Genomic DNA, 26906 nt, shown 5'->3' on the forward strand with positions numbered 1-26906 from the left:
TAGATGTTGCGCATGTTCCGCCAGATGACTCGCTTGTCCTGCGCCGAAATGTGTACGAGGATGCGTCAAAACGCAATTTAAACATTTGTATTTATTTATTTATTTATTTATTTTTGCAGTAGACTGGTTTGAAATAACAGGATTAGATTTTTTTTGTTTTGTTTACAATCTAAAAACAATTTACTACAGAATGTGGAAATAATAAAAAATTGCAGCAACTAGCAAATAATATTTTTATTACTGTCCTAACATTCATCACACACACACAACACCTGATATATCAGTGCACACAATACCTTTAAATGGGATCTTTATAATAACTTAAAACAAAAATAGAGCAAACCATATAATAGATAAGCACAGCTTTTTTCCTGCACCTTTTACAGTGTGAATTTGTTTATTACATGGTCATTTGCATTGAACAAGCACGTTTATGGAGACATAAAAAGTTACAAATGTTAGACAGCATGTAGTGAATTAACTGATTTACATATTTGGTGAAACCGTATGTTTTGCACATATGTACTGTTGGAGAAAAAAAAATCTTAAATTAAGACATGGCTTGTTTTGTACTAATGCAGTACATTGATTTTCAATAGTTTATAAATAGGCACGAAATACGATTCCAAATTTGGAAATTTTCCTCATATTGGGGGGAAAAAAAAAAAAAAAAAAAAAAAAAACCATTCACATTTTACTTCAGGTCAGTTGTAATGTGTCTTGTCAGTTGATTCTGATTCACAACCTTGTTTAATGGAATAATTTATATTAAGATCAGATTAGCACTGTTTAAATAATTTTTTTAAACAGCATTTACTTTATAATCCAAAACAAAGTGTGAAGAATTTGGAGGATTCTGTGCAGATACACTAATTAGAGACCTCCGAATGCAAAAATCTGGGCAAAGCTGAAGTGTTCTGACTGCCAATATGAAACAATTCTAAATCATCAAAGAAATTACTGAAGATATAACACTGGTCAGTTGCACTTTTGAACTGGCAAAGTAAAGTGCCAGCCACATAACCACGAGCATACTGTTCCTCCAGAGATGTAGTGGTGGGAAAAGACAACAAATTTTATCTGGAAAGCTTGCTGCTCAGAGTCGCCTGAGGATCAGAAGATCTGCTGCTCAAAGAGAATCTTTTGGTAGCCTTGAGGAGGGGAATGGTAGAAATCACTGAACTGGCAATCCAAAATTGCACTGTCATCCACTGCATGATGCGAAAAAACACAAAGAAATTATTTAGAACGTGTCATTCACAGTACTGAAATAACAATACAGTGCTTCTCATGCTGCCTGGTACCTCATCGTTGCTGAATTCTGATCATGCAAAATTATTTTCTGTAATAGCAGACAAATTATACTTCATGTGCTCGTTCTAATACGTTATTGTTTCTTTAGTAGGAGCTCAATCACAGGTTATTTTTTATGTCGGGTGCACATAACAGAAGTCTATTTATCTATAGGTTTTCTGTAGAAGAGTCTTCAGAACAGAGCGCCTCGCACTTCCTGGTATCACAATGATACAGCCGGCTATGCATTTCTGTCTAAATAATTTCAAGGAGATAAAAAATTATAGGCTGGCAAGTGAAAAAACTATTAAAATTGCTATAATGTACATAAAAATATGAACTAAACTTATTTGTATAAAATGCAACTAGAAATAAATTGAAAAAAGTTGTTTTGTTAAAAGCATTGAGAATTGCAATTGTTGGCAAACTGTTATGAAATTATTGTACATTATTTTTTATTGTAGTAATGTAACAGTAACTTCATTTGATGGACAGCATCCTGTCACAGTCCTGTCTAGTTACCTACAAACACCACAAGCCACTACTTTTTAAAATGGACAGACGGACGAATATCTAAAACAACCTCATGTCTTCCTTTACATTATTCATACAATGTAAATATTCCCAGATCAATAGTAATAATAATATAATAATAATAATAATAAACGTCATTATATTACATCTGTGTAACTTTCAAATCCAGATGCTCTACTACAAACAGGACAGTAAAGATTCATACAACAATGTAGCAAAATGCAGGAAATGCACACTGTTTTACTCAATTTTAATATATTGTTTTTTTTTTTACAAATAAACCCTTTATAGACACTATTCATGTTCCTGTTCTATAACTAGATTAGGCAGGTAATTGTTATATGCCTCTCATCAGTGTACTAAAAACTGCATTTCACTGAATAGTTCACTTTACAGGTTACAGTGATTAAAGTTCACTAATGCAATGGCTAGATATTATTTTTTAAACTCCTAGTACAATGCTATTCAGCTAGCTGGCACTATTTAGCTACCTATTTTGGTTAAGCCACAGTAGACCTTTGTGCAGCTACAAAGCAATTCCATGATAGCAGCACACTATTTGCCTATTTAAGTTAATCATTAATGTAAAGAATACGTGAGATGTAGAAAATCTTGTAAAATCTAAGACACTAGTGCGAGTCACAAAAGAGGTATTAATCTTATTTAACACCTAATATAATATAAAAAAAAATGCAATGAAATCACTCGTTTTAGCTCTTTATATACGTGTGAACTGAGATTCATAACATGATTTTTTGCAGAAGAAATGTATGTCACTGAAAAAGCTTCAACAACATGCCGCCTCACCATATACTACTGGGAACACTGTTCCTCGAATGCCTGATGCTGGACAGTTCATGTTCTTCCCGTTCAGGTATAAATTCATCTCTACGTGGTCGTACGAAACGCCCTGCACATGAACAGAGATAAAAGATAAAATAAAAGGGTAAAAAAAAAAAAGTGCTTGAACAAATATATAATCATTCTGAATTGTTGGCAAATAGCTGAGGTATAATAGAAATAACTGTTAGTGGAATACAATTAATAATAATACAATTTATTTATAGGCGCCTTACATCACACTCAAGGACACCTTTCATACAATAAAACAAACAATTAAAAATAACAGTTTAAAATAATGAAACACATACAACCAAAAACACGTCCAAATGCAATGTCAATAATGCGCCTGCCTGAAAAGATGTTATTTTCCAAGCAAGATTAACTCCAGAGTGTTAAGAGACCACATACTGGATTTTATTACACTAAACAGATACTGATTATTCCCCCATACCCACACTCCCTGTGGTGTTTTATTCCTTACTAAGACATAAGCTCTTTAATCAATTAGGTGTTGTCTATGGAATGTAATAAAATAATGTAAAAAAAAAAAGGAAATGTATATTACTCATTAGGAATATCATCTTTGCTTGTTGCTTCAGAAACTCACCACTACATCTCCTTCCTGTGGCAGGCTGTTAGCCGGCAAACGGTTCTTCTCCTCATTATTATGGTACACAGTACCATCTTGTCGAAGCACCAGGCTATGTGCGTCTCTGCCCATTGGGACCTGGTTAAGATTAGCTTTCTTTGTAGCCACGCCTACACCCCAAACACCTAAAACAACCATAAGTGAAGTAGTTACCACACAACTTGAAGATGTGTCAATTAGATTAATAATTGTTGCTACTGAATTTTCTTTATTTGTGGTTGTGTCATGATATTTAATGGCTAATGTCATACATCTATTATTTTTAAAAGTATAAAAATTATATTATTTTTAACAATTATAAAAGGGATCACAAGTCTGGTTAAAAATCTATATGAAAAGTTTAAATAATAATAAAAAATGCAGCTAGATATATATTTTTATATATTTTCTTAAATATATAAAACTAGTATTAAAATTATTGGTTAATGTAAATTAACCCCATAATTACTGGTACCCTTGAAAAGGTACCCAAAAAGACAATTAAATTCTCTGAATACAAAATAAATAAATAGACACAACTACTAAACAACTCAGTCTTTAAAAATGGCAACATATCTGTAATCTATAATTTAAGAAAAATAAGATAAATATGAACAAAACAACACTACAAAGAGACAGATAGTGAACACTGATCTAATTTTAGCTTTCATTTGTGTGTCAGTGCACAGCGATGTGTGTAAATTTGATTCAGACTGAAAACTTGTTGGAATGGTGTTTGGAAACACTGACTGAAGCTGATCCTCTCAGTTGACTTAGAAACCATTTAATACTTTGACAGATGATCAAATGACAGCTGTCTTTGTTATTTAGTCTTCTGTCAGTTAAGTTTAGGTCTGACTCAAATCTCTGCAGGTTCGGCTATGACTAAAGCACGAATCATAAAATTTTTAATCACAAAATCTTCTGGGAAATTATGAAACATGCACCAGAAATCTGCAGCATCTGCAATTATTTATTTATTATAAAAATGTAGCTGCCATTCAGTCATACAAGTTACTTCACAGTTTTAATTCCAACCGCATGGCACCAGTGACGCTTTTCATGATGTGCCCTTGTATTTCTGACACAACAGTAGACAAGACAAGAAGAATAAAGTCAGACAAAGTCCATTAGATATCTGATTAATATTCAAAATGTCCTGGCTGTTAGTCAGACCTCTTCTTGACTTGCTTTTAGTGCATACTATCAGTAAGCTCATTGGGAGGTACCATACCCATCCATTACAGTGCATGCTAGATTAGTGAAACACGTGTGCACCTAAACTCACCTGTAGACTGAATCTTGAACTCAAAGTAGCTCTTGTTTTGATGAAGAGGAGCGGTGGCAAGGCAGGCCCCTGTGCCACATATTCTTCTTCCACTTTTTACTATAACGACATCAGTACCTGAAATACATATAAATATATGTCAGACATATTCACTGAAGCTTGGAAGTCAATAAGCACCACAATACACGGCCAGTAACCTGAGAGTAACTCTTCATAAATACAGATCAGTTTACAGAGTGCACTTACAAGCCACACACCAACTCAGCAAAAACAATTAATGCCTCTATTTTCTTTATTACTCCTCTATAATGTAATCTGGGCGTAAAAGCTTTCATCAAGGTCAACTCATCCCATTTCGTACCCATGTGATTAGTGTCCAGCTGCACCGTGGGCATCTCTTTCAGCGCGACGTGGCCGGAGCTTCCACGCTCGCAGCAGTCGAAACAGCACGAAAACAAACCCGCCATGATTATTATTCCAAATAAAACAAAACTACCTCTCACGAATAAACGTCTTAAAGGTCGTACTAAAAGTATTTCGTACTAAACTGTCCGTAATCTATATACATAAAAAAGAATGCAATTTGTTTACTGTTCAGACTGAGGTCATGTTGCACCCGGATTCACATCCGTACTTATAAATACCCGGAAATGACGTCACACGGAATGCAACATGGACAGAAGCTAAACAGCGACCTCTAGTATCCAAAGTTAGTTATTGAGATAATAATAATAATAATAAAAGTAATAATAATAATGTTGTCTTATTATATTTTATTCTTATGCAGATTTTCTTTTACTCATTCTCCTTACTGTGTGAATGAAATTATTATAATTATAAATACTTTAGTTGTGTAAAAACAAAATAACCACAACAACAATAATAATAGTTATAATAATAATAACAATAAATACAAGCACTGACCAGGTTGTAACCAATACTCCACAAATTGATGTGCAAAAAATAATCAAACCTTTACTCAATGTAGAAATGTGAGTTATGTCTAAATGCAAAGCTTTTTACACACAACCCAAAGTAATTATAAGTATTAATTATTATTTTATTCACACAATAAGGTGAATGATTAAGAATGACATCTGCATTACTGCAAAGGACTGGATTATTCATCCGCTTTTATATGATTTGTGTATGCTTGAGAGATGGTGACAAAACCGAGGAAAGATTTTAAAGAGTCAGTCACATGGAAGAGTGTGTGTGTGTGTGTGTGTGTGTGTGTGTATGCGTGCGTGATGCTTCACTTGATAAGTTTTGCATGGCAACAACACCTCTTGGAGAACTACTAAGGGGAAAAAAAAGTCCAACAACTCACCTTTAGATGGCTGTGTCTCTATTAAATCAAACTATGTAAAGACCAGTCACTGCACTGTGGCGTGTTTTGCGCGCATGCGGTATTAAAAAGCGACATTTGAAACAGTATTTCTGCACAACTTTCACTCCAGAAATAATATTTTTGGGTGAAATCTGCACGGCAACAGTCGCCATGATGACGCTCGAGAAGCGCCCTAGTAACTGGCGCGCGCCGTTTCTGTCCAATAGAAGCGCGCTGCGCTTCACCCCGCGCGGACACCGAGCCTCAAACTGCGACCAGAGGTGTGTGTGTGCGTGTGTGTGCGTTTACGTATGTTTTTATCCCTTTTCTTTCGGGATTTCCAGTTTCAGCTACGGTTACATACAAATAGCCTTTCGGGCTACCAGTAAGCAGATGGCAAGGTAAATGGACCAGGACAAGGTACAGTAGGTTGGTGCTGTGTGATGATGTGTTTGATGTGAACGTATTATCTTTTCCAGGTTGCATGCATGCATCTATCTATCTATCTATCTATCTATCTATCTATCTATCTATCTATCTATCTATCTATCTATCTATCTATCTATCTATCTATCTATCTATCTAGCTGTACCTCTTGTTAGATGATGATGATGATGATGATGTGGCAGCTGAAAGATGTTGTCAAGTTACGTTGATGTCAGAGTTATTTCGAGAAAGTCGAGAAACACGAGGTTTTCTAAGAACCTTTGTCTTTTGAGTTGCACTGGACCTGACGTCATCTAAAGATTATGAGCCACATCTCTCATCAGCCTCCTTTAGGGCTCTTGGTGCCATGTCAGCGTAAAAAAACAACAACACCAAGGTTATACCAAAGTCTGAAGCTCTATCTCTTGCTCTTCTTCTAAGACATCTGTGTAAAATATATGCACTTTCTTTAAAATCAGCTTTACTTCCTGAATTTTGTAAAGACTTGACTAAGAAAACAGGATGGTTTTTTTGACGTATGGAGTCTTTTACATTAACTATTCAGTATATTTTCGTATTCTCGTAGTTTTAAAAAATGCGATCCTAGACCTTTTCAGTGAAGCTCCTTAAACGTGCACACTGCTCACAAATATCTAAAAAGGCACAGGCTGAAAAGTTGCAGGTGTGGACATGACACAGTCTTATTTTCATTTGAATTCTGCATGTAGAATATGTAGATTTGATAAACTCCGGGTAGCATCACATCTGCGTGTAAACGCGGTGTAAAGCATGCACATGAGTTGCATTAAAAAAAAGAGAGAGAACGAACCGAATCGAAAAGGCGCGCGCAAAAAGAAACGGAGTTAACCCTTGCGCGCGCGCGCTTCTCTCTCTCTCTCTCTCTCTCTCTCTCTCAGTGAGAGCTGAGTCATCATCTCTGAAAAGAGGACATCTCGTTTTCCTCACTGCAACCATTATTCATATGTATTTAAACAGACATTAGGGCACATTCAATTGCACAAGGAATTTAGACCATACCATAATCTAAGAGTGACTTTCTCAGGAAACAGTATATAGCGGCTCCCCTTCTGTTTTATGCTTCCAGATGAAGGGTATCTCCCATACCTTTTGCCTGGACGATAGTTGTCCCTTGCAGAATAAAGCTGAAGTTTGCATCTGGATGGTACCAAATCAGAAACAAGAAAAAGTACAAGCTGATTCCCAGAGTGTCTTGGACACGAGCATGATATAAGTTGTGTGAAGAACTGTGAAATACATAATGAATACTTGGACTTAGTGTTTGAATTTGCTGTTTACTCAAACCTTATGAGTATTATCTTCTCTCTTAAACAGACCTGAATCCAATCTGACAGTTTTACAGTGACTACCTTATTCTATTTCCTGATCCAGTAGTTTTATTTGTAGAGTTTCACAGAATACTGAATACACAGAATACTGGACTGCACCTCTGCACCAGTTCATGTATTTGGGATTTAATTAGTGTTGATCAGCACCCTATAGGTAAAAGTACCGCACTAAAGCACTAAAACTACCAAAGATAAAAAAAAAAATAGCAACAAGAAACACTAAAACTTAAAAGCTTTTTTTTTGACAGTGTATTAAGGATCAGTACAATTAATGATCTCAGTAATTTGATCCTTCATCTGTTCCTTGCATGTCACTGCTGGTGATTTGGTTTTGTTTAGCATGTCTGTAGTGTTGCTTGGTAATTGTTAAACACCTTTCGAGTGCGTCAGCTGATAACAGGTCCGTGATACTCGACAAATAGTGCATACAAAAATGAAAGGCCAGGATTTGATCACTTTTAACGTTGGAGGACAAATTTTCACCACCAAGGTATCGACCATCAGAAGACACCCAAAGTCAAGATTTGCTCGTATGCTAGATGACGCCGATCCTGAGTTTAAAGTTGTAAACAGCCAAGTGTTTATTGACAGAGACTGGGGATTGTTTCGGCTCATACTGGAGTATGTGAGAACCGGACGAATCACTTTATCAGGTGAATTTGAGACCGAGGAACTGCTGCGTGAGGCTGAATTCTACAACATCAGCGCTCTGGCCGATTTTCTGCGCAGCAACAACTGCCATGCGAAGAACGAAATCCTTGAGCTTCGCTTTGTCATTCAAGAACCTCAAAGTTTCTTTAAGGTGTTTAGTTCCAAGAGCACAACACTTGATGTGCTAGCCTCAAGAATATCAGTGTTCATCGAGCAACCCACAGATCTCACTAAGAATGTGATGGAGTGTCTTCCAGTGGATCGACCATCCCACCATGACCTGGTTTTTCAGTGTGGTGCTGCTGACTGCTCAGATGGAAAACAGTTGTCTGCAAGGTGAGGTGAGAAAATGTAAACTTGCATTGCGGACCATATTGTATAATGTTGCATTACATGATTTCATATTATATCTAAATTAATATATGTAAGAATTGGTACTTAACCTATTATATATATATATATATATATATATATATATATATATATATATATATATATATATATATATATAAAAGCTGGTTACAGGTAACTTGTGCAAGCACATCTGTTTTCCCATCTTTCTTTTACAGATATGTCACCATTAAACCAGACGAACGAAAACTCCTCAATGCCGCAAACGTTCTTGGGCTGATGGTGGACACGATTGTAAGCGAGGGCTTTCGCCTAATCAGCACCCGCACAGTTTCTCCAGAGGAGAAAATTGAGTGTTACACATTTGAGAGAAGGGGGACTCGAAATATTTTTATCACCGACCCCTATAAAGTGGATGAAGCACCTGTATCAAAACAAACAGAGAAAAGTACAAAAAAGGTCAAATCTCAAAAATGATTAAATCATAAAAACATCAAAAATCCCAAATAGAAAAAAAATCACCAGCCAACGTGAGAACCGGAGGTAATTTGAGGTTTCCCAGAAGATGGCGATGCTGTGTTATTTAGGGCATGATGCATTTGCTAAAAAATAACAAATATTAAATATAATTTTATTAATTGGGACAATAATAATGTAATGTTTTGAAAAACCACCAGTAATTTATGATTTTTTTTTAATGCTAATTCCTTAGACTGTCTAATAATGTTTCAGTTTTTCTATTACATGTTGTTTGCATGACAAGAAGTTAGTCATGATGTATTCTTTGTTAAAATAAATTACAGCATATTCATGTAACATCATCGCTTTCTATACTATAGTGATCATATTTGATGTGCAGAGCAAGACAATCAATTATAAACAAGTTCATCTTTATTTGGATGTGACTTTATTTTTCTTTCACAATAAATCATCTGTACAACAATTACATAGCAATCTGTCATTGAATTATGAATGCAGAGTAATCATTTTTTGCATGAAAGGTTATGGCCTTTATACGTGTATTTATACATATGCAATATACTTCTAATTAATTCAGGCTACTTGTGCAAACAAAATCTCACGTTAACTGCTACATTCTTTAAAAACACTGGCAGTGATCAGGGTGCTGAAAGAGGCCTGCTCAGACTTTATATTTCACGGTTGTTGGCATGATAAAGTCAAGAGATGTGACCTACCTCCTCTTTCCCCTCTCCGTGGATGAGACCTGTGCGGCGCGAGTGGACGCAGAGAGGAGTGGACGGTAAACGGCCCGCCTAACTTCAGCAGCACGGTCAATACTGGAGGATTCACTATTGGTTTAACTCCAATATTTACGTGCTGCTACAGCCAGGCAGCCAGTCGCGGCGATGGTCAGGAGCCACGCACGCACGCGCGCGCGCGCGCTCGCGCACATGCACACACACAGAGACGTTCACCAGGCTACCGTTTTGCATACTTTCCTTTTTCATTCCCCCGGTGAAACGCGCTCGTCCCGGCGTTGCTGCCGCAGCACAGCACGGCCTGCACCCTCTTTAATAAAAAACTCACAAACCATTCTGTGCTGCTATGGCACCGCCAGGGCCCCCCCCGCGCGCCACGCGCACGCGCACTCGCGCGCGACCGAAAACAGACGCGCTCTCTCTCGCTCTCCCCCGCTGGTCCCCGCGCGCGCAACCGGATAGACCGAAGCTTCCAAACCCTGCAAACACAAAAACCAGAATTATTAGACAAAAAAAAAGAGGGTAAAAAGTACCGGTGTCGCGTTGATTTATTTTAAGACGCGGTAAAAGAAAACGGAGAGTAAATGCACAGGAGGACTGGTGCACGGCGCGCGCGCCAACATCGCCAAAAGCCCGAGATGCGACCTCTGTATACAACGAATGAGTGAATTGTCACGGTGGTGATTCGGTTAGGTATTAAAACGCGTCCTGACGTTAAACACGACGTGCACAATTATATATGAAAGTGGGCTTTCACGTCCAATTAAGGAATAAATTCGATTCAATCAAGTAACCTGAGAAATAATGCGTTACATTTTGTGTTGTAATACACTTTTTGTAACAATGCATTGCACTATGAGTGAGAGAGAGAGAGAGAGAGAGAGAGAGAGAGAGAGAGAGAGAGAAGAAGAAATAGTCAGAACATCATTTTGCAAAATAAACTTCAGCTGTGAACATACTTTAATTTTTTTCTCACATTTACTGCTGCTTGATTTTTTTGTGTATGACTCAGAAATAAATCAGGCTTGTGTAATATAAAATAGCCTTTGCCACTAGACTTGATCTTAATCCATTAAAACACACACACACACACACACACACACACACACACACACACACACACACACACACACAGGCTGTATGGAAAGTAAAATGAACTGGACATGCAAGTGTGTTAATAAACTCTAGTACAGGTTTGACAGCAGGATTTAAAAAGATCAGATCGTTCTCTAGAGTTCATGAACATCCAAACATAGTGACATGTCCTGTATCTGTAAAGAGTTATAACCTTTATTTAAAGCCCTGCTGCACCAACACAGTCTGTCCCAAAAACAAACAAAAAAAAAATATAATAATTAAAAATATTATTTGTATTAATTAATAAGTATTTAAAACAAGTAAAGGACACTAAAAGCATTTTACAATTGGACTCATGTAAAATTATAATAAAAATAATAATAATAATAACACAAAATAAGTTATTGCATTATATCTGGTAGTTTTAAAATGGTGTCTATTTATCAGTACTGCTTTTACATGTCATGTAAATAACTGATAACACCACACACACACACACACACACGCACACACACACACACACACACACACACACACACACACACACACACACACACTTTTTGCCTAAAGGCATTCCCTGCCTTTGCCTACCAACTGTTCACTACCACAGAAATAACAAAAGCAAGCTTAACACACAAGAGCACACCTGTATTTAAAATAATTACGAATAAAAAAAAAGCCTTACTAAACAAGCAGACTAACTAAACAAGCCTGGCAGGTTTTACAAATTGTGGTGTCATGGTGTAAAAAAAGTTTCTAATTAATTACCTTGTAAATGTCAAAATAATTTCAATATGTCTTGTAGAATCGTAATATCATACCGAACCAATATTCTTTTCATTACTGTTCATACTCCACATTGTCTGAACGATACACTACATCTGTTTCGGTGTCGTGAGTGACAATTGTGTAAACCGGTGTGTGTTTTGTGTAGTTAAATCTGACAGGGGAAAACACTGTAAAATTATGTAGAACAACAAAAAAAATTAAATAAAAAGAAGGCTAATGTGGTCGGTTTCCTTGGTACTATTCCATGATACAGATAAATTACAGCATTTACATGGACTTCACATACCCCAAGCCCCCCACCCCCCTGCCTCTTTGAGAAAGCAGCAATTACAATTACATAATCTACTCAGGGAAATGTCTTGATGTTCCAACATGCATCAGACATCCAATCTCACTCACTGTTCACCAATAGCTGATAGTTATGTTGTTTTTTGGTATATTTTTGGATGCTCTATTTTCGTACATGTGGCAATAGACAAAAACCATTGAATATTTTGTGGCTGCTCAGGAATCTTGAACACACACATATATAAACACACACATCTACATATGTTTTAGAGAAATTAGCTACTTATCTAAATTATCTACTTACCATGGCAAGATTTGGAGATGCCAATGTCTTGAATTGTGGATTGTCGATGGCTAGAATTGTGTGTAACCGCTCACTTTAATTGTTCTGTGGAAAAGACAAAATAAAACACATTACTGAAATGCATGTACTGGCATCACTGGCGTGTCGGACTGCTACTGTTCAGTGACTGGCTAATTTCTGTTTTCACTACTTTTACAGCTACATGTGGCGTTAACACATGAAGTAAATTGTTTTCAACAATTGTGGTATGCACGATTACAATTAATCAAGGTTTTATAGTTTCTATGCGCCTGAATGTGTTTGGTGGTGTGTCTGGTGAAAACATTTTTACTGTTCTTTAATCATTTTCTTTGTTTATCTTTAAGGTCTCAAGTTTTATGACTGTAGAAATGAAGTATCTCATAATGTAGATTTTTTTTAAACTAATCAACACCTTTCTGCTTTGTGCTTGGTGACACAGTAATATAGCTCTTTAGAGAAACTTTAAACAGACTAACTTCGAAATTAAATTTTTTTTTTGACTCAATAAGCCAAAGAGTTTACAAATCTGGTACAAACTGATGAACCGAAGCAAACTTTAAAAAAATCTCTTTTAATAGATTTCAAATCTCCAACCTCAAAATCACCTTTAATACAATCCTGCATTCAAAAAATGTTTTAAAACAAGTTATTAAGATATAGTCACATGGATTATATCCTGTGTTTATGCATTTATTAACCAGCAGCTGTGAAACCCAACCATTAAGACAAACATCAGGGTGCGAAAATGTGTTGCCAAATATTTTACCACTATATTAACGTAATCCACACCCATGCAAAATAATAATAATAAAAATAATAATAATAATATCAACATTTTAATAAATAATAACAATAAATATAAAATAATAAAATCAGATCGGACGGTTTGTAAAAATTCATGCTGCATTTAAACCCAGGTACTGAGAGCCGAGTGTCTTTAGGTTTGTAACTCTGTATGTCAAAGCTTACAAAAAAAAAAAAAAAAAAAAAAATACTTCCTACCACAAAAAGGGAAGTTGCTACAGTAAAGTCATAAGCAAAGTCATAAGCAAAGAGGACAACATGTTACAATGCACCGAGTGTCTCAGAGTGTGACTTGTGCATGCACATGCAGGTGTGTGTGTGTGTGTGTGTGTGTGTGTGTGACATCAGTTTTTTATGTAGTATTAACAAGTAAACAAATGCTATTAAAGAACAACAATGTCCAAATCATCATTAAAAAAAGTATCAAACTTTCTATTTATTCTGAACTTTTCCCAAACTGTACCACTTTCCCTTTTTTCAAACAATACAAAAAAAAAAAAAGAAAAAAAAAAAAGAAAACAGAGAGGGCAAAATAAAGCTAACTTTTTTTTTTTAATCAACAAATTAATTTTTATTTGCATTATAATCTGTAAACACAGGGCCCTTAGGTGCTTTCAGTCCCAGCAGTCATCACATAGACACACACACACACACACACACACACACACACACACACACACACACACACACTCCACAAAGGCAAAGTCAAAGCCAGGCCAAGTCCAAGTATCAAGCACCGTTTACCTTAGTAACATCTAAGAAAGGGGGTCCTGACAGACAGCACGTGCTGTACTGAGGACAGCACTAACGCAGCATGCTTACATCAGAGCCACATGTTCCTCAGAGCACACACAGCTCTGTAATTGGCAATCACGTCGAGACTTTCACTGCTGCACTTCACTCACCGAAAAACACACTTGAAGGGCCAAAACCTCCAAAGCAAATGATGAGTTCACAGACAACCAACTTGTGCAACCGAGCCTCACCCCCACCCTGCTGACCTTCAAAGGCTTCCCACTCTCGATACTTTATGGCCTTAAAAATAACATGCAAATCTTTTTAATGTTCAAGCTACTTTAACCAACTTCCTCGGATTCTACACACATTCCTACTTAAAATATATTTTAAAACAAAAGGAGGAAAAAAAAGATCTCAGACTAGTGACAAATTGCACTGGAGCATTTGACTTAAAAAAAAGAAAAAGGGGTTTAAATATAAAATGTTTATGGGCACATAAAAAAAAAAAACAAGACAATAATACAACTCAAGACAAAAAACTTTGCTTCAACAGTCTATATTATTTACAAGAGAGGCTTCCTCTCAAAGGGAGATTATAATGTGATCCCTTTGATGTGAACACAGCCTTTAGAGCTTAAACCTAATGTCACAAACCAGAGAGCCATATACATGTAGACAGTGGTGCTTTATTACCAGCAATGAGACAAATCTTTATTAATAAAATTATTAACTTTTTAAAATAAAAATTAAATCTAACTTTACATACATAGACCCTAGTCAATATATGGATCACTATATATATATATATATATATATATATATATATATATATATATATATATATATATATATATATATAAAATAATAATAATTTTTTTGTTGCTGCTTTGTTTGTTGCAATTTGTGTGGCAAAGGTGTGTCATTTTTTTTTTACACCATCTCCATTTCATCCAATACGACTGTTTCATCACTTTGCACAATATACAAATTATTTTAAGTCCTCGTCTAGAAAACAATCTGAGTCAATCCTATTTTATGTCACACGTATATGGTTTTTGTTTTACTCACTCTCATATACAAAAAGGAAAATACCTAAGAATATAGCTACGATGCCAAAATTTGAGGTCACCGAACATTTTTTTTTTTTTTTTGTGCAGGTAGGCGGTGAATGATATTTCGGCTACTAGCAATACAGAAATGACTATGAACAGCAGCGGGAAAGCGACACTGTCACAGTGTGTGACCAAAACAACACATTTGTCCAACATTATTGGGCCCTCTGTAATTGTGAGAAGAATTGAGTCAAAGCCAATAGCATGCAATCATTTATTTTATACATAAATGAGTGGTGAAAACTGAGTGGTCATATTTTCCTCGCTAATATGAACTGCTGCTTCAGCTTTATGAAGCAGGTCGGGCCTGTATGACGCACTTTAAAGGGTATCCATTTGGATATTTGCCAGGAGGTTATGAGTCTATTTGAAGCCTGACTAATTTGAGAGGAACGGATTTGTGCGGTATTTCACTGCACCACTTGTCATTGTTGGTGATCATTATTTCAACTAATTGGTCAAAGTGGCTGTACTGAAACAAGGTTGCATGTGTGATGAATGTTCAAAAAGGAAACTTTTTACCATTAATTTTTTTTTTTTAAATATCAAGACAGACAAATATCCAGAACTGTTGTCAGCCTGATGAGTAAAATTATAGTTGAAACTGAATGTCAATTTTCCTAATAAACATAACCACCAGCTAAAAAAAAAAGTAAACACATAAAAAAAATTATGGACACATTTATACCAAAAAGCGATAGAAAACATTTTTAAATGTTTACTTCTAGGCTAATGGAATGCTTTTTTTTATTTTTTTTAAATAGCATACTGCCACTGAGGACTTTTCTTTTCCACAACCATCCTGATGTCGAGCAGCGCCAGGGACACCAACATGGACACCCAGGGGACACCTGGGTCTCAAATCAGCAACTCTCATTACATCACATATTGTGCAGTTGTATTTGATGCATCTGTGTTTATTACTGTTTATGAAAAATATGCTGCTTGTTGTTTTCCATAAGTGTGATTAACTACAATGTGGTACAATAGCTTACTTTCATATTATAAAAATTTAAGAAATATTATTTTTTTATATAACAAACTGTACTGAAATGCTTTTTTTTTAGTTTAGTTATTACAACTCATAAAGGTACTTTATGAGGCCTGTACAATAAGACACTACAACAAAAACTCTTTTGGCAACTACAAAAGAACTACAGTTAATTTATATATATATATATATATATATATATATATATATATATATATATATATATATATATATATATATATATATTTATTTGAAGAGCTAATACAACAAACTGCAAAAGTCACCCCTGAGCTTAAATACTGAAATACACTTGTGTGTATTTGGTCTGTACTAGTCAGTCTGAGAACATTTAGTGCCTAAAACCTTATAGCTTTAGGATAATGATGAATATTAAAATAATGTACATACAGCAAGACAAGAACAACAATTATGCAATGGTGTAAAATCTAAGCACAACATATTTAACTTACTTAAACACTTTATTGGGGTTGCACTTTTTGTTTCAGTCCATGATGAGGGCTACACTTTAGGAAGCACAGGAGGAGAGCTACATAAAACTTGTTTCAATTTTGGACAAGTCAGTACTAAGCCCTGAAAACTGCCATTGTCGAGCTGGACAAGTAACAGATAAACAAATGTCATTGTTACCATGACGATATCGGTTTAACTGCGTATCACATTCTTATGTAATAAGACCTTGAGGTGAGTGGATTCTTATTTTCAGCATTTTTTTCTCGTCTAATGGGTCCTGGTGGGTCAACAGACATGGACTTTTAGTCTAATAGGAATTAGGAATTTCATACACACATGTTAATGTGATCACTGTGAGTGTTGTGATGTGTGTGTGTGTGTGTGAGCACAAGTTTTAAAGGGTGTGTAACCCGTGTGAGTATATTTAGTTACACAGGACTTCCTCAAACAACTGACAGTAACAATAAGCTAAAAGTAAAACTCAGCCTATAGGGATGCTTAAAAAAATAAATAAAACGTGTTACAATTTATAATATAAAACGATGTGGGAAACTATTTGCCACTTTTTTTCCTAATCACTTCTTTTTTAATACCAAATTAAATAAACAGTTTTGTGACAACACCCACACACTCTGTAATATATATATAAATAAATAAATAAATAAATAAATAAATATATATATATATATATATATATATATATATATATATATATATATATATATATACATACACACACACACAACTTTTACTACACAAGTATTAGCGTGTAATATGCTCACCTAGTAATTATGTGTAGCAACATGCATTATTTATTATTTGTCACAAGGAAATAGGATCCTCACACTCATTTTTCATGCAATTTGAAAAGCAAATATTTTAAACACACTCCTGTCAATAACAACATATGGGCATGCAATGACTTGGCTCACATTCAGCTTGTAGTAAATTTTCACTTTAGCTTCTGAACATGGTGGTAATTATAATTTCCTACAAATGCCTTAAAATATATATATTTTTTTTAACATTTTGTTTCGAGCAATATTAGTATGGCCTATTGTTGAGTCACAAATTTTTAAAAGTTGCATGGACATCCAAGAAACACTGGTTATGGTGAAAAGTGTGAGAAGCGTCAGGCCTGACACGACACTCTGTGTGTGTGTGTGTGTGTGTGTGTGTGTTAAGTGTGTAGTCGAAAATGTATTCACAGTGTGAGACCACAGGCCAACAATAGAATAACAACTGGAAACTTGTCTTTTTCTGAAAGCTGGTAAACTATATTACAGCTGAAACAAACTGACCTGGCTCAGAAATGTACTTTCTCCAGAAATGTACAGTCTTGTTATGTATAAGAACCTGTCCAATGGTTAAATTTGAATTTTTTCTTTAAGTGCCTCCCTGCTGAGATCTTAATATGACCAGAGAATTGGGTCCTTCCTGAAAGTTATTATTAATAGTATATATATATATATATATATATATATATATATATATATATATATATATATATATATATATATTCAAATTCAAGTATAGTTAACCCTGTGTATACCTTAAATGAGGTGCATCCATATAGGAATAACACATAAGCAAGATAAGTGTAGGCATGTCAGGTCATAAATAAATGGGCGGGGAAAAAAACTTGAATTTAATATATTTGTGTGATATTTCTGTGCTCTTAAAGATGCATAGAATCTCCAGGTGCGCAACACACACCCGGGGCAAGTAGGGCTCGAGCTGAACGGTTAGTGGAACACACACACACACACACACACACACACACACACACACACACACACACACAACCTGAAACTTCAACTTTTTTCTAGCACGTTTTCAATTAACCACTCCCACACATCTTATCCTACACATATAGCACAAAAATCTGTCTCATTTGCCTGTAATGTGTTATAAAAACATATACACAACACAGGGGACCTTTTTTAATCACACATGTTAAACAATTAGTCAGGGGGAGCCTTGCTATAAAATATGTGTAGTTAAAAAAATAAAAAATAAATTAAAGTTTAAACATATTAGAGATAAATATATGCTATATGTACTATTTGATTGTGTTTTACTGACTGAGAACAAAACTGAGAAAGTGAGGGCTCAGGCCAAAACTGTCTTCCTAAAAGTATACTTAGCTGAGCTACACACACACACACACACACACACACACACACACACACACACACACAGTCTCAAGTATAACCAAAGCATCACAAATGTAACATTCTGACGGTAAAGCCTGGATACATTGTTTTATTTTGAGTGTGTCCTTGATGAAAACGTACACGTCATGCAGCATAATAAAGCAATCATCTCACATTGTTAGGGCTCTAATGAATGGACACGTGGAGTACACAAATAAAACCAATAATAAATAAATAAATAAACTAAGCTATGTCAAGCTATTTTTGTTTGTAAGTTTTCCCCAGACGCTGCGTGGCTGGACGTAAAATGGCGCAAAAAAAATAAAAAGCCTCAGTGAACTCCCCCTGAGCTGCTGAGCTGTAATTTATACCTCGACACGGCTTGTAGATCCACCTCGAACCTTCTGGCTTTCAACAACACACCAAACTACACACTAACAGGTAAATTAGTTAGTAAAGGAGAGTAGGAAAGTCTTACCAGCCTGCTTGGGTGAGTGTGGTGTAGGTTATGCTGCTCGGCTGTCAGTGGAGAGTGTGTGTGTGTGTGTGTGTGTGTGTGTGTGTGTGTTGAGTGCATCAGGGCGAGCGGACTGCACCAGTACATCCGTTGCTCCCGCTCAAAATCGAAGCTGAACAAAAAAAAAAAAAGAAAGAAGAAAAAAAAAAACCACCGCAAAAACGCATTTCTCCCGCAAACCGACGTCCAGACCCGAGTCTCGAGCCTTTGCAGAATTTTGGGGAATTTTTCCAGTTTTTTTTCCAAGCACTGTCTGGTCATTATTTTTGTGCCTTTTTCCGAAAAAAATATATATATACATATCAAATTTTCCATAACGCAGCTCAAAAAAAAAAATAAAAAATTCCTCCCACGGACTCGGTATCAGTGTCTTTTTGACTCACACCGTGAACGACTGTCTGTTAATAAGCGCGAGAAAAATACAAATAAAAAACAATGTCCTGTTGTTTTAAATATCTGTACATATTCTGTATCCCCCCTCTCTCTCCCTCTCTCTCTCTATCTCTCTCTCCCTCTCTCTGTATTATCCGCAGTGTCGGGCCGGAGCTGTGTCTGTGCACGCAGACGGTGTTGGTGTTATCGCGGCTCACTCGAAAATGGCGCCGAAAGTGATTCTGTTCATTCAAATCGTGAGGAGCCGCCCCCAGCATGGGCATGCCGGGAACATGGACTGACTTTAAGAGCTTTGAAGGTGGCAGAGAGAGAGAGAGAGAGAGAGAGAGAGAGAGAGAGAGAGAGAGAGAGAGAGAGAGAGTTCTTCTGAGACATGCTTTTACCGCGCATATCGTTTTTATAACATTAGAAAGAAAGAAAGAAAGAAAGAAAGAAAGAAAGAAAGAAAGAAAGAAAGAAAGAAAGAAAACCCTCCCTGTAAGATTTGAGTGAAGTAAAGTCTCCTCAGTTTGGTGACGTGAGAGATCATATCACCACTGATAAAAGCATAAAAGATCATGAAAAACAGAAAGAACCCTGTGGAGCACTAAGGTCAATTAGTCTGAACCCCCTCCTCATTCAACCCCCATCTTCATGGACTAATGACAATGCGTCTAAAATGGAGTAGAAGAAAAGTAGATAAACTGATCCTGATCTCTCTTCAACAACTTGAGCACAATACCTGCATGTTATATAGTTACTAATGATTATTACTGTTTAGCGACTTATTAATGAACCCACTTACTTTTGTTATAACTAATCAAGTCTCCAGACCTGCCCTTGTCTGATAATCCGATATGGAGACAGGTTAAACAATTGACACTTTTTTACATGAAAACCATGCACAAATACAATAATTACTACGAAGTCTAATATATGAAGGTACCATCTCAACAATATTGCGTTTTTATAAAATCTGCCAACATTTATTGATGCGAAAACATGCATGTGAAATTCAGAAATACACATAATTGCAAAAAATGACTACTTCATGCAACATTATTATCATATGGACTACATTTATTCATTACTTTTATATTTACTGTGTGTACAAGTATAATCTAAACCTTACATAACAAATTATGTGTATTTTATAGCAAAGAAATGCTACAATTTTTTTTTTTTATATAATTTCACCAAATTTTACCAGCAGCCAATAAAATAAATTCAAACTCTATTCAATTAAAAAAAAAATAAAGGGGTGACTTCTTACATACTTTTTCTGGTATAGTGTATCATTTTGCCCAGCACCTCCTGTCAGTAATATTTTTGTTTTATGAATAACTAGTATTGTATTTCTTCAAAATTATATGAAACTATGAATCACAATATATATTAAACGATTAGTCACAATATATTATCAACTACATTACAATATCAGCTACAGATTTTGGTGACCTTTAATTGTGAGCAGGCTGCTCGAGCATGACATAGCGACAGGGGAGAGACGTTTACGAGGGTTGCCGATTAAGAACACATACAGATTTTTCCTCTTGGTTATACTGCGGTATGACTGTTTGGCATAGCTGAGATCTGCACACGAGTGTGAATAGTACGATTTTCATGAGTAGGACTAAGTGGCGTGTGTTCAGGGGGGTTCCCAAAGTTGGTCACAATTTATTAGATGAAATCACGGTCAAAACATATAAAGCAGCGGGCTGAAGGTCCCATGAAGGTCTAACAGTCTACTACTATAACTGCATGATTGATGCTTTAAAAAAAATTATAAATAAATGAAAATAATAGTCACAACAAGTGACAACAGTGACAACAAAGCTTTATTCACATCTACCACTGCATATAGCTGACATTTACTATACACAACATGCAAATGTTTAAAGAGGCCTGTATTAAACTACATTGACCTTGGAGCTACAATATTATTGGTCCAAGGCTTGTATCTTTAAACGGTCAAAATAAATTGCTTTATAGCATAATCTATAATTCACACACTTGAGCAGTAAGTGAGATGCTGTCTACCTCAATCTAATTGGCCATTTTATACTCAAACAATGCTTACAATACAATAAAAATCATACAATGTATGATTGCACTGTTATTTACATGTCTCTAATACATTTACATAAAAAATCCAGGAGGTTATTTGAATGCCTCTTGTATGTGTTGGAAAGATGAGTGTAATGTACCTATAAATCATTTAAACAAGGTCACCATGGAAATGCCCTAAAATGGTTTGTCATATTTTGGTAGCATCAATTCCATGTCATCCAAAACAAAAAAAAACACACACAAAAAAAAACATAAATTCAGCCAATAATTTGTTGTGCAAATTCCACTATAGTAGTTCTGTGTAGCTGTCAATTCTGAAATGTCACTTTCATCATCGAGGCCCTTTGAAATGAGGTGTATCTAAACAATTGCTTTTTTATGTCGCTGCTAATAAAAATAAAAAAAACTACCTGTGAACGGAATGTTTAAACAGGGATTAAACATTCAAAGCACTTTTTGGAGATAATAATTAAGTTGGTAATGCTTCTGCAGCATTGTTCATAATACCTTTGCTCTTTCACCCCCAGAAACACAGCCAAGTCTGCTGCACGTCAAGTGAACTTTCGCGCACCCCGTTCCTTGTCAGACGCCGCTTTATTGTGTAAGAATAGGCGTAGTTGTAAGGGGCATGTGTGTGTGTGTGTGTGTGTGTGTGTGTGTGTGTGTGTGTGAGAGAGAGTGAGAGAGAGAGAGTAAGAGTGAGAGAAAAGGTTTTGTTCTCATTGAGGAGGCTCAGCAATCTCCCCTCCCCAGACTAAAGTTGTCTGTAGCAGCTGCACCCCTGTGATCTGTTCTAAACACTGTGGGAGGGGGCAAGTGTGGGTACACGTCACCCCCCCCCTCTACGCACACACACACACACACACACACACACACCCTCCCCTTTTATAGAGGCCAAAGCTGCACACTTAAGTGACAACATCCATCAAAAGGCAATAGACGCCTGCAGGTCAAGCCTGAGAACACAACAGTGACCTCTGACCCCTGTTAAGTGAGCTGGCCTAACAAGACATGACCGCTGACTCATGCTGGTTTATTTGGTTTATTTCACCAATTAGAGTCCTGCAGGGGGGGGAGAGATTACCAATGTGACAACCTTCTGATTAGAAGATGTGAACAATAAGCATTTAAAATATGTTCAAGCCTGAAGTCAGAGTCCTTGATTACATAGCCTCAAGCAGGAACTGCATCTTCAATAGTTGTGTTGACTGACATTCTTTTCTACCATATTTTTTAAATCTGACGCTCAACATTGTAACGTCATTATATAACGCTCCCTAAATACCCACATTTTCAAGCCACTTCAGCTTCATCTGTCTTGACACGGTTCCCAAAAATAGTGTAATAATAATGTAACTATATGGATTACACGATATTTATTTATTCAAAACAATTTCATCACCAGGTCTTGTCAGGAAAATACAACCGCAAACATACAAGCAGTCGAGTTATCTAAACCATTCTTTAAAAAAGTTATCGACCATTCATAATAGAACACTTACCTTAAGAGTACACTGTTAATGCTCTGATGATTTAACTGATACGCAGCTATTTACTGGTGGCCTGTCAATAAAAAGGTGTTGTAGAGATATAATTTCTTGCCCAAACTTCTACCACAACTGCTTACGATCTAATTAGACGTCTCTACAATTATATTTCACAACAAGTGCAAGAGATGTAGGGTAGCCTGTGCACGGTCACAACATATATGTTCTTTGCACATGCATGATCTTATCCTTTTTTTAAGTGTGGTCAATTTCATCGACATGCATCTAACCTCTATCTAATTTTGGATAGCTCTTGGTGTCTACTTGACCTTGAAAATTAAACGTTATTGTGATCGTCGGCCTGCCTACTGAAAATATTTGTGTCGCTGCTGTTTTTAACATTATTACTCTGTTGCCTACAAAACAAACACGTTTGCATTTTGTATTGCTTCGAAAGATTCAGTCTTCACTCTTACACTTGGTGGTCAATTTTTTAAAAAAGGATGTACGACCTCTGACAGATGGATATGAAAAGAATGCCACAATGAGATTTCTATTTATAATTTCAGTTCTTATATCATAGGTTTGGTTGCAGGATAGGAAAAATATTTCCTGACCTGAAGAACATTGCAACCATTGAACACTTTGTGTATACGTATAGCTGCTGGAAATGATAAAGGATGTCCATATGACGATATTCTGGTAAAACCATAAACAAAACATTGAGTCGTTTTTATTATAAAGGAGTGTTATGGTTATTTATAACATGTTTTTTTCCCCATGGTTCATACCTTATATTTTGGAGGGTGCACACACTCACATTCACTCATACACACATACACATGCAGCTCAAAGCAAAATCTGTGTGTTTTGTTTAAAAAAATATATATACTGGTTATACTGGTATATTCATGTAAAAAAAATTTCAGGTTGCATGAACATTAGTCAAGTCCAGATTGAACTCTTGAAGCATTTGGATGCAACACTAAACAGCATGCATGCTTTTTTTCTCCATAAAGTAAAGATCTTGTTGAAATCTTTCATCAGATCATTCATGTTAGGATACAGTGGAGAGTCTGAGATGCTGAGGACCGATCTCTCTCTCTCTCTCTCTCTCCAGCAGTACGAACTGAAAGAAGACCGGAAGTCCCGCCCACTCCCCGAGCTCTACCTCGATGATGTAACCCCCCCTGTCCAAATTTAGCACGTTGTTGATGCCTCAGAAGTTTTTCCTCTGGCTGAGAGCGCTGTCTGTTACCCGACGTCACCACTATCCTGTTATTATTGTAAACAGTCTCGCCGTTTCTTTACCGAAGCCCCTCCACTGAGCGAAAAAATCACCCCGCTTTCTTTGTTCGCAAAGTCAGCCGAGGAAAAGGATTTACATTTTTTCTAAAGAGCATGGACTATTTGTTAATAAACCGGTATGCAGAGCTCAGGAAACGTGCAACATGTGTGAAAAATGTGTATTCGAGACCGAAATTGTCGCCAGGGTCTACCGTAGCGCCGTTGTCCTCCTCACTTTGAATGTGGAGCTCCTATAATAAAAACAAGGGAAGACGCCGGTACTTCGGTTTGCTCATTAGGAAAAAAAAAACCTCCGCCGGGGACTGGATTGAAAAAAAAATCAAACCAACAATAAAAAATCAGACGATTTAGACTTACAGCACTAACACCGAGCAATCCTTTTGTGTGTCAGATCGTAGTCTAATCCTTCCACCAAACCCGAATAAAACAATATTATAGGGGTGAGTGGGGGAGTGAGCGCCATTCTTCTTTTTTTTTTTTTTCTTCTCTCCCTCTATCCTTCTGTCTCTTTTTTTTTACACCCAACAACTGTAATGCGCTCTGCTTGTTTACCTCCCCCGCTCCTGGAGGAATTTCTGATAAGCTACATGATGAGGTTTGCAAACAACGCTGCAACTTTCATCCGCAAATATACTACCAGTTCATGAAAACACACCTTCACGGACACTACATGGTGTGTGTGTGTGTGCGTGCGTGCGTGTGTGAGAGAGAGGCAACCCAACAACAAAGCGCGTTCGCTCGCGTTTCTCTAATTCGAGACAAACGCGCAGCTACACTGAAACACACACACGCACGCACGCGCGCGCGCGCACGCACAGGGTACGGATAGAGAGAGAGAGAGAGAGAGAGAGAGAGAGAGGAGAAAAAAGGTTGGCGATGGGAATAAGGATACTTACTTCAGCGGTGGAAACCTGAAAAGCAGCGCGATACGATTCCCATCTCATCGAGCCGAAAATCAGAAATAATATTCCAGCAAACTGGCACACCGGGCTCCGTTTAGCGCGCGCCAGTCGAGGCGGCTCTCTCTCTCTCTCTCTCTCTCTCTCTCTCTCTCTCTCTCTCTCTCTCTCTCTCTCTCTCTCTCCTTCTCTCTTTTTTTGTAATTATACGCCAAGCTTCAAGGAAGTTGTCCTTTTGTTCCAGCATTTATACATTGCGTCAATGTTGCGAAAAGAGGAGGCGGAGCGGTGGCACTTGGAGTAACGAGAGAGAGAGAGAGAGAGAGAGAGAGAGAGAGAATGAGAGAGAGAAAGCGTATGTGAGCGTGTGTGTGTGTGTGTGTGTGTGAGAGAGAGAGAGAGAGAGAGAGAGAGAGAGAGAGAGAAACGCAAGCACACACGACCTTATGTACACAAACCCAGAAATCCTCCACCCTAACAAAAAACCGGCGGATCAGCTCGGGTCACGTGCACGAGCGCTCGCACCCTCGCTCGTCCACGGCAAAGTTGTATCGCGGAGCAGCAATACAGGACGCTGTTTTTTTTTTTTTTTCCTTCCTTTCTAACACCCCCCCACCCCCTCCCCACGCGCGTTCTCGGTCTCGTGCACACGGCTCATGGGAAGTGGGTATAGACCGAGTGGCCCCGGTATTTTCTTCAGCAGTTCTCTCCGTGATGGAAAAAACTGAACGTGGTGAAAGCGAGTGCATGCGCGCGCGCGCGAGAGAGAGAGAGACAGAGCGAGAGCGCGCGTGCATACGTGAATATTTATGTGTGTATGACAGATAGATAGTGAGAGAGAGAGAGAGAGAGAGAGAGAGATACAGAGATGGAGATAGGGAGGGAGAAAGAGAGAGAGAGAGAGAGAGAGAGAGAGAGAGAGAGAGATCGCCGGTGTGTGTTGGCTGTCAGCACTGCCGAAGGCTCAGCGCGCGAAGAGGAAAACGCTTCCTCCCTTTTCCATGATGTCTGTATTTGCTATTTTGAAGTAGTAGAGAATGCATTCAAAACGTGCTCTCATTGGTTTGCACTATAGCTCGCTGTTTCAACCGAGTTGCATCACGAACTTTGCTTACTGCTCTGCTGTCAATCATTTTTTTATATATATTTTCTGGCTTCGCGCGACGAGATAATAAACGATCCCGCTCGTCCATCAGGACGTGTTAAACGTATCTTTTTTTAATATTGGGAAATGAAATTTAATTTAATTTAATAATATTTTTTTTTTGTATTCAAGCTTATATTCACTGTTTCTATATTCGTGCACAAAGCTATACACGTGTTAAAACGTTTTCTCAGGAAAGAAATTATACAATCTCATTACCATAAAGGGGTTTAGCAATGTCTACTAATCTAGGGAAGTTCTCTGTCGATTCTGAGAACAAAGGGTTGCCCTTACAGAAGAGTTTCTAAGAAGCAGCCCCCACACACACACACACCACCACCACCAAAAAAAACCCCTTTCCTTTAAAGAGTGCAGCTATTTAGTCTTATATCAAGTGTGTGAGCAATAACAGGTGGTTGTCTGAGGC

General features: G+C 37.0%; 2 protein-coding genes and 1 long non-coding RNA gene across 6 annotated transcripts; 1 reads left to right on the forward strand and 2 right to left on the reverse strand.

Moving 5' to 3' along the window:
• Positions 1–219: 219 nt before the first annotated feature.
• On the reverse strand, positions 220–5234 carry spryd7a (SPRY domain containing 7a). The gene is made up of 5 exons (XM_046837868.1): positions 4948–5234; positions 4587–4703; positions 3278–3444; positions 2635–2737; positions 220–1211 (listed from the first exon to the last, which is right to left on the reverse strand). The coding sequence occupies exons 1-5, from the start codon at positions 5051–5053 to the stop codon at positions 1114–1116; spliced, it is 591 nt and encodes a 196-aa protein (XP_046693824.1). The 5' UTR covers positions 5054–5234; the 3' UTR covers positions 220–1113.
• Positions 5235–5951: 717 nt separating this feature from the next.
• Positions 5952–9234, forward strand: LOC124378165 (putative potassium channel regulatory protein). Of its 4 annotated transcripts, none has more exons than XM_046837701.1 (3): positions 5952–6197; positions 8301–8696; positions 8930–9234. In XM_046837701.1, the coding sequence occupies exons 1-3, from the start codon at positions 6088–6090 to the stop codon at positions 9186–9188; spliced, it is 765 nt and encodes a 254-aa protein (XP_046693657.1). In that variant the 5' UTR covers positions 5952–6087; the 3' UTR covers positions 9189–9234. The 4 variants fall into 4 exon arrangements, with proteins under 4 accessions (XP_046693657.1, XP_046693656.1, XP_046693658.1 ...); XM_046837700.1 differs by having other exon boundaries at positions 6186–6317; positions 7448–8696; XM_046837702.1 differs by having other exon boundaries at positions 6186–6317.
• Positions 8994–25617, reverse strand: LOC124378166. The gene is made up of 4 exons (XR_006924168.1): positions 25333–25617; positions 12390–12473; positions 9234–10410; positions 8994–9135 (listed from the first exon to the last, which is right to left on the reverse strand). It is a non-coding gene; the product is annotated as an uncharacterized LOC124378166 (long non-coding RNA).
• Positions 25618–26906: the final 1289 nt, after the last annotated feature.

Source organism: Silurus meridionalis, chromosome 24, assembly GCF_014805685.1.
Source record: "Silurus meridionalis isolate SWU-2019-XX chromosome 24, ASM1480568v1, whole genome shotgun sequence".
Taxonomy (NCBI): Eukaryota; Metazoa; Chordata; class Actinopteri; order Siluriformes; family Siluridae; genus Silurus; species Silurus meridionalis.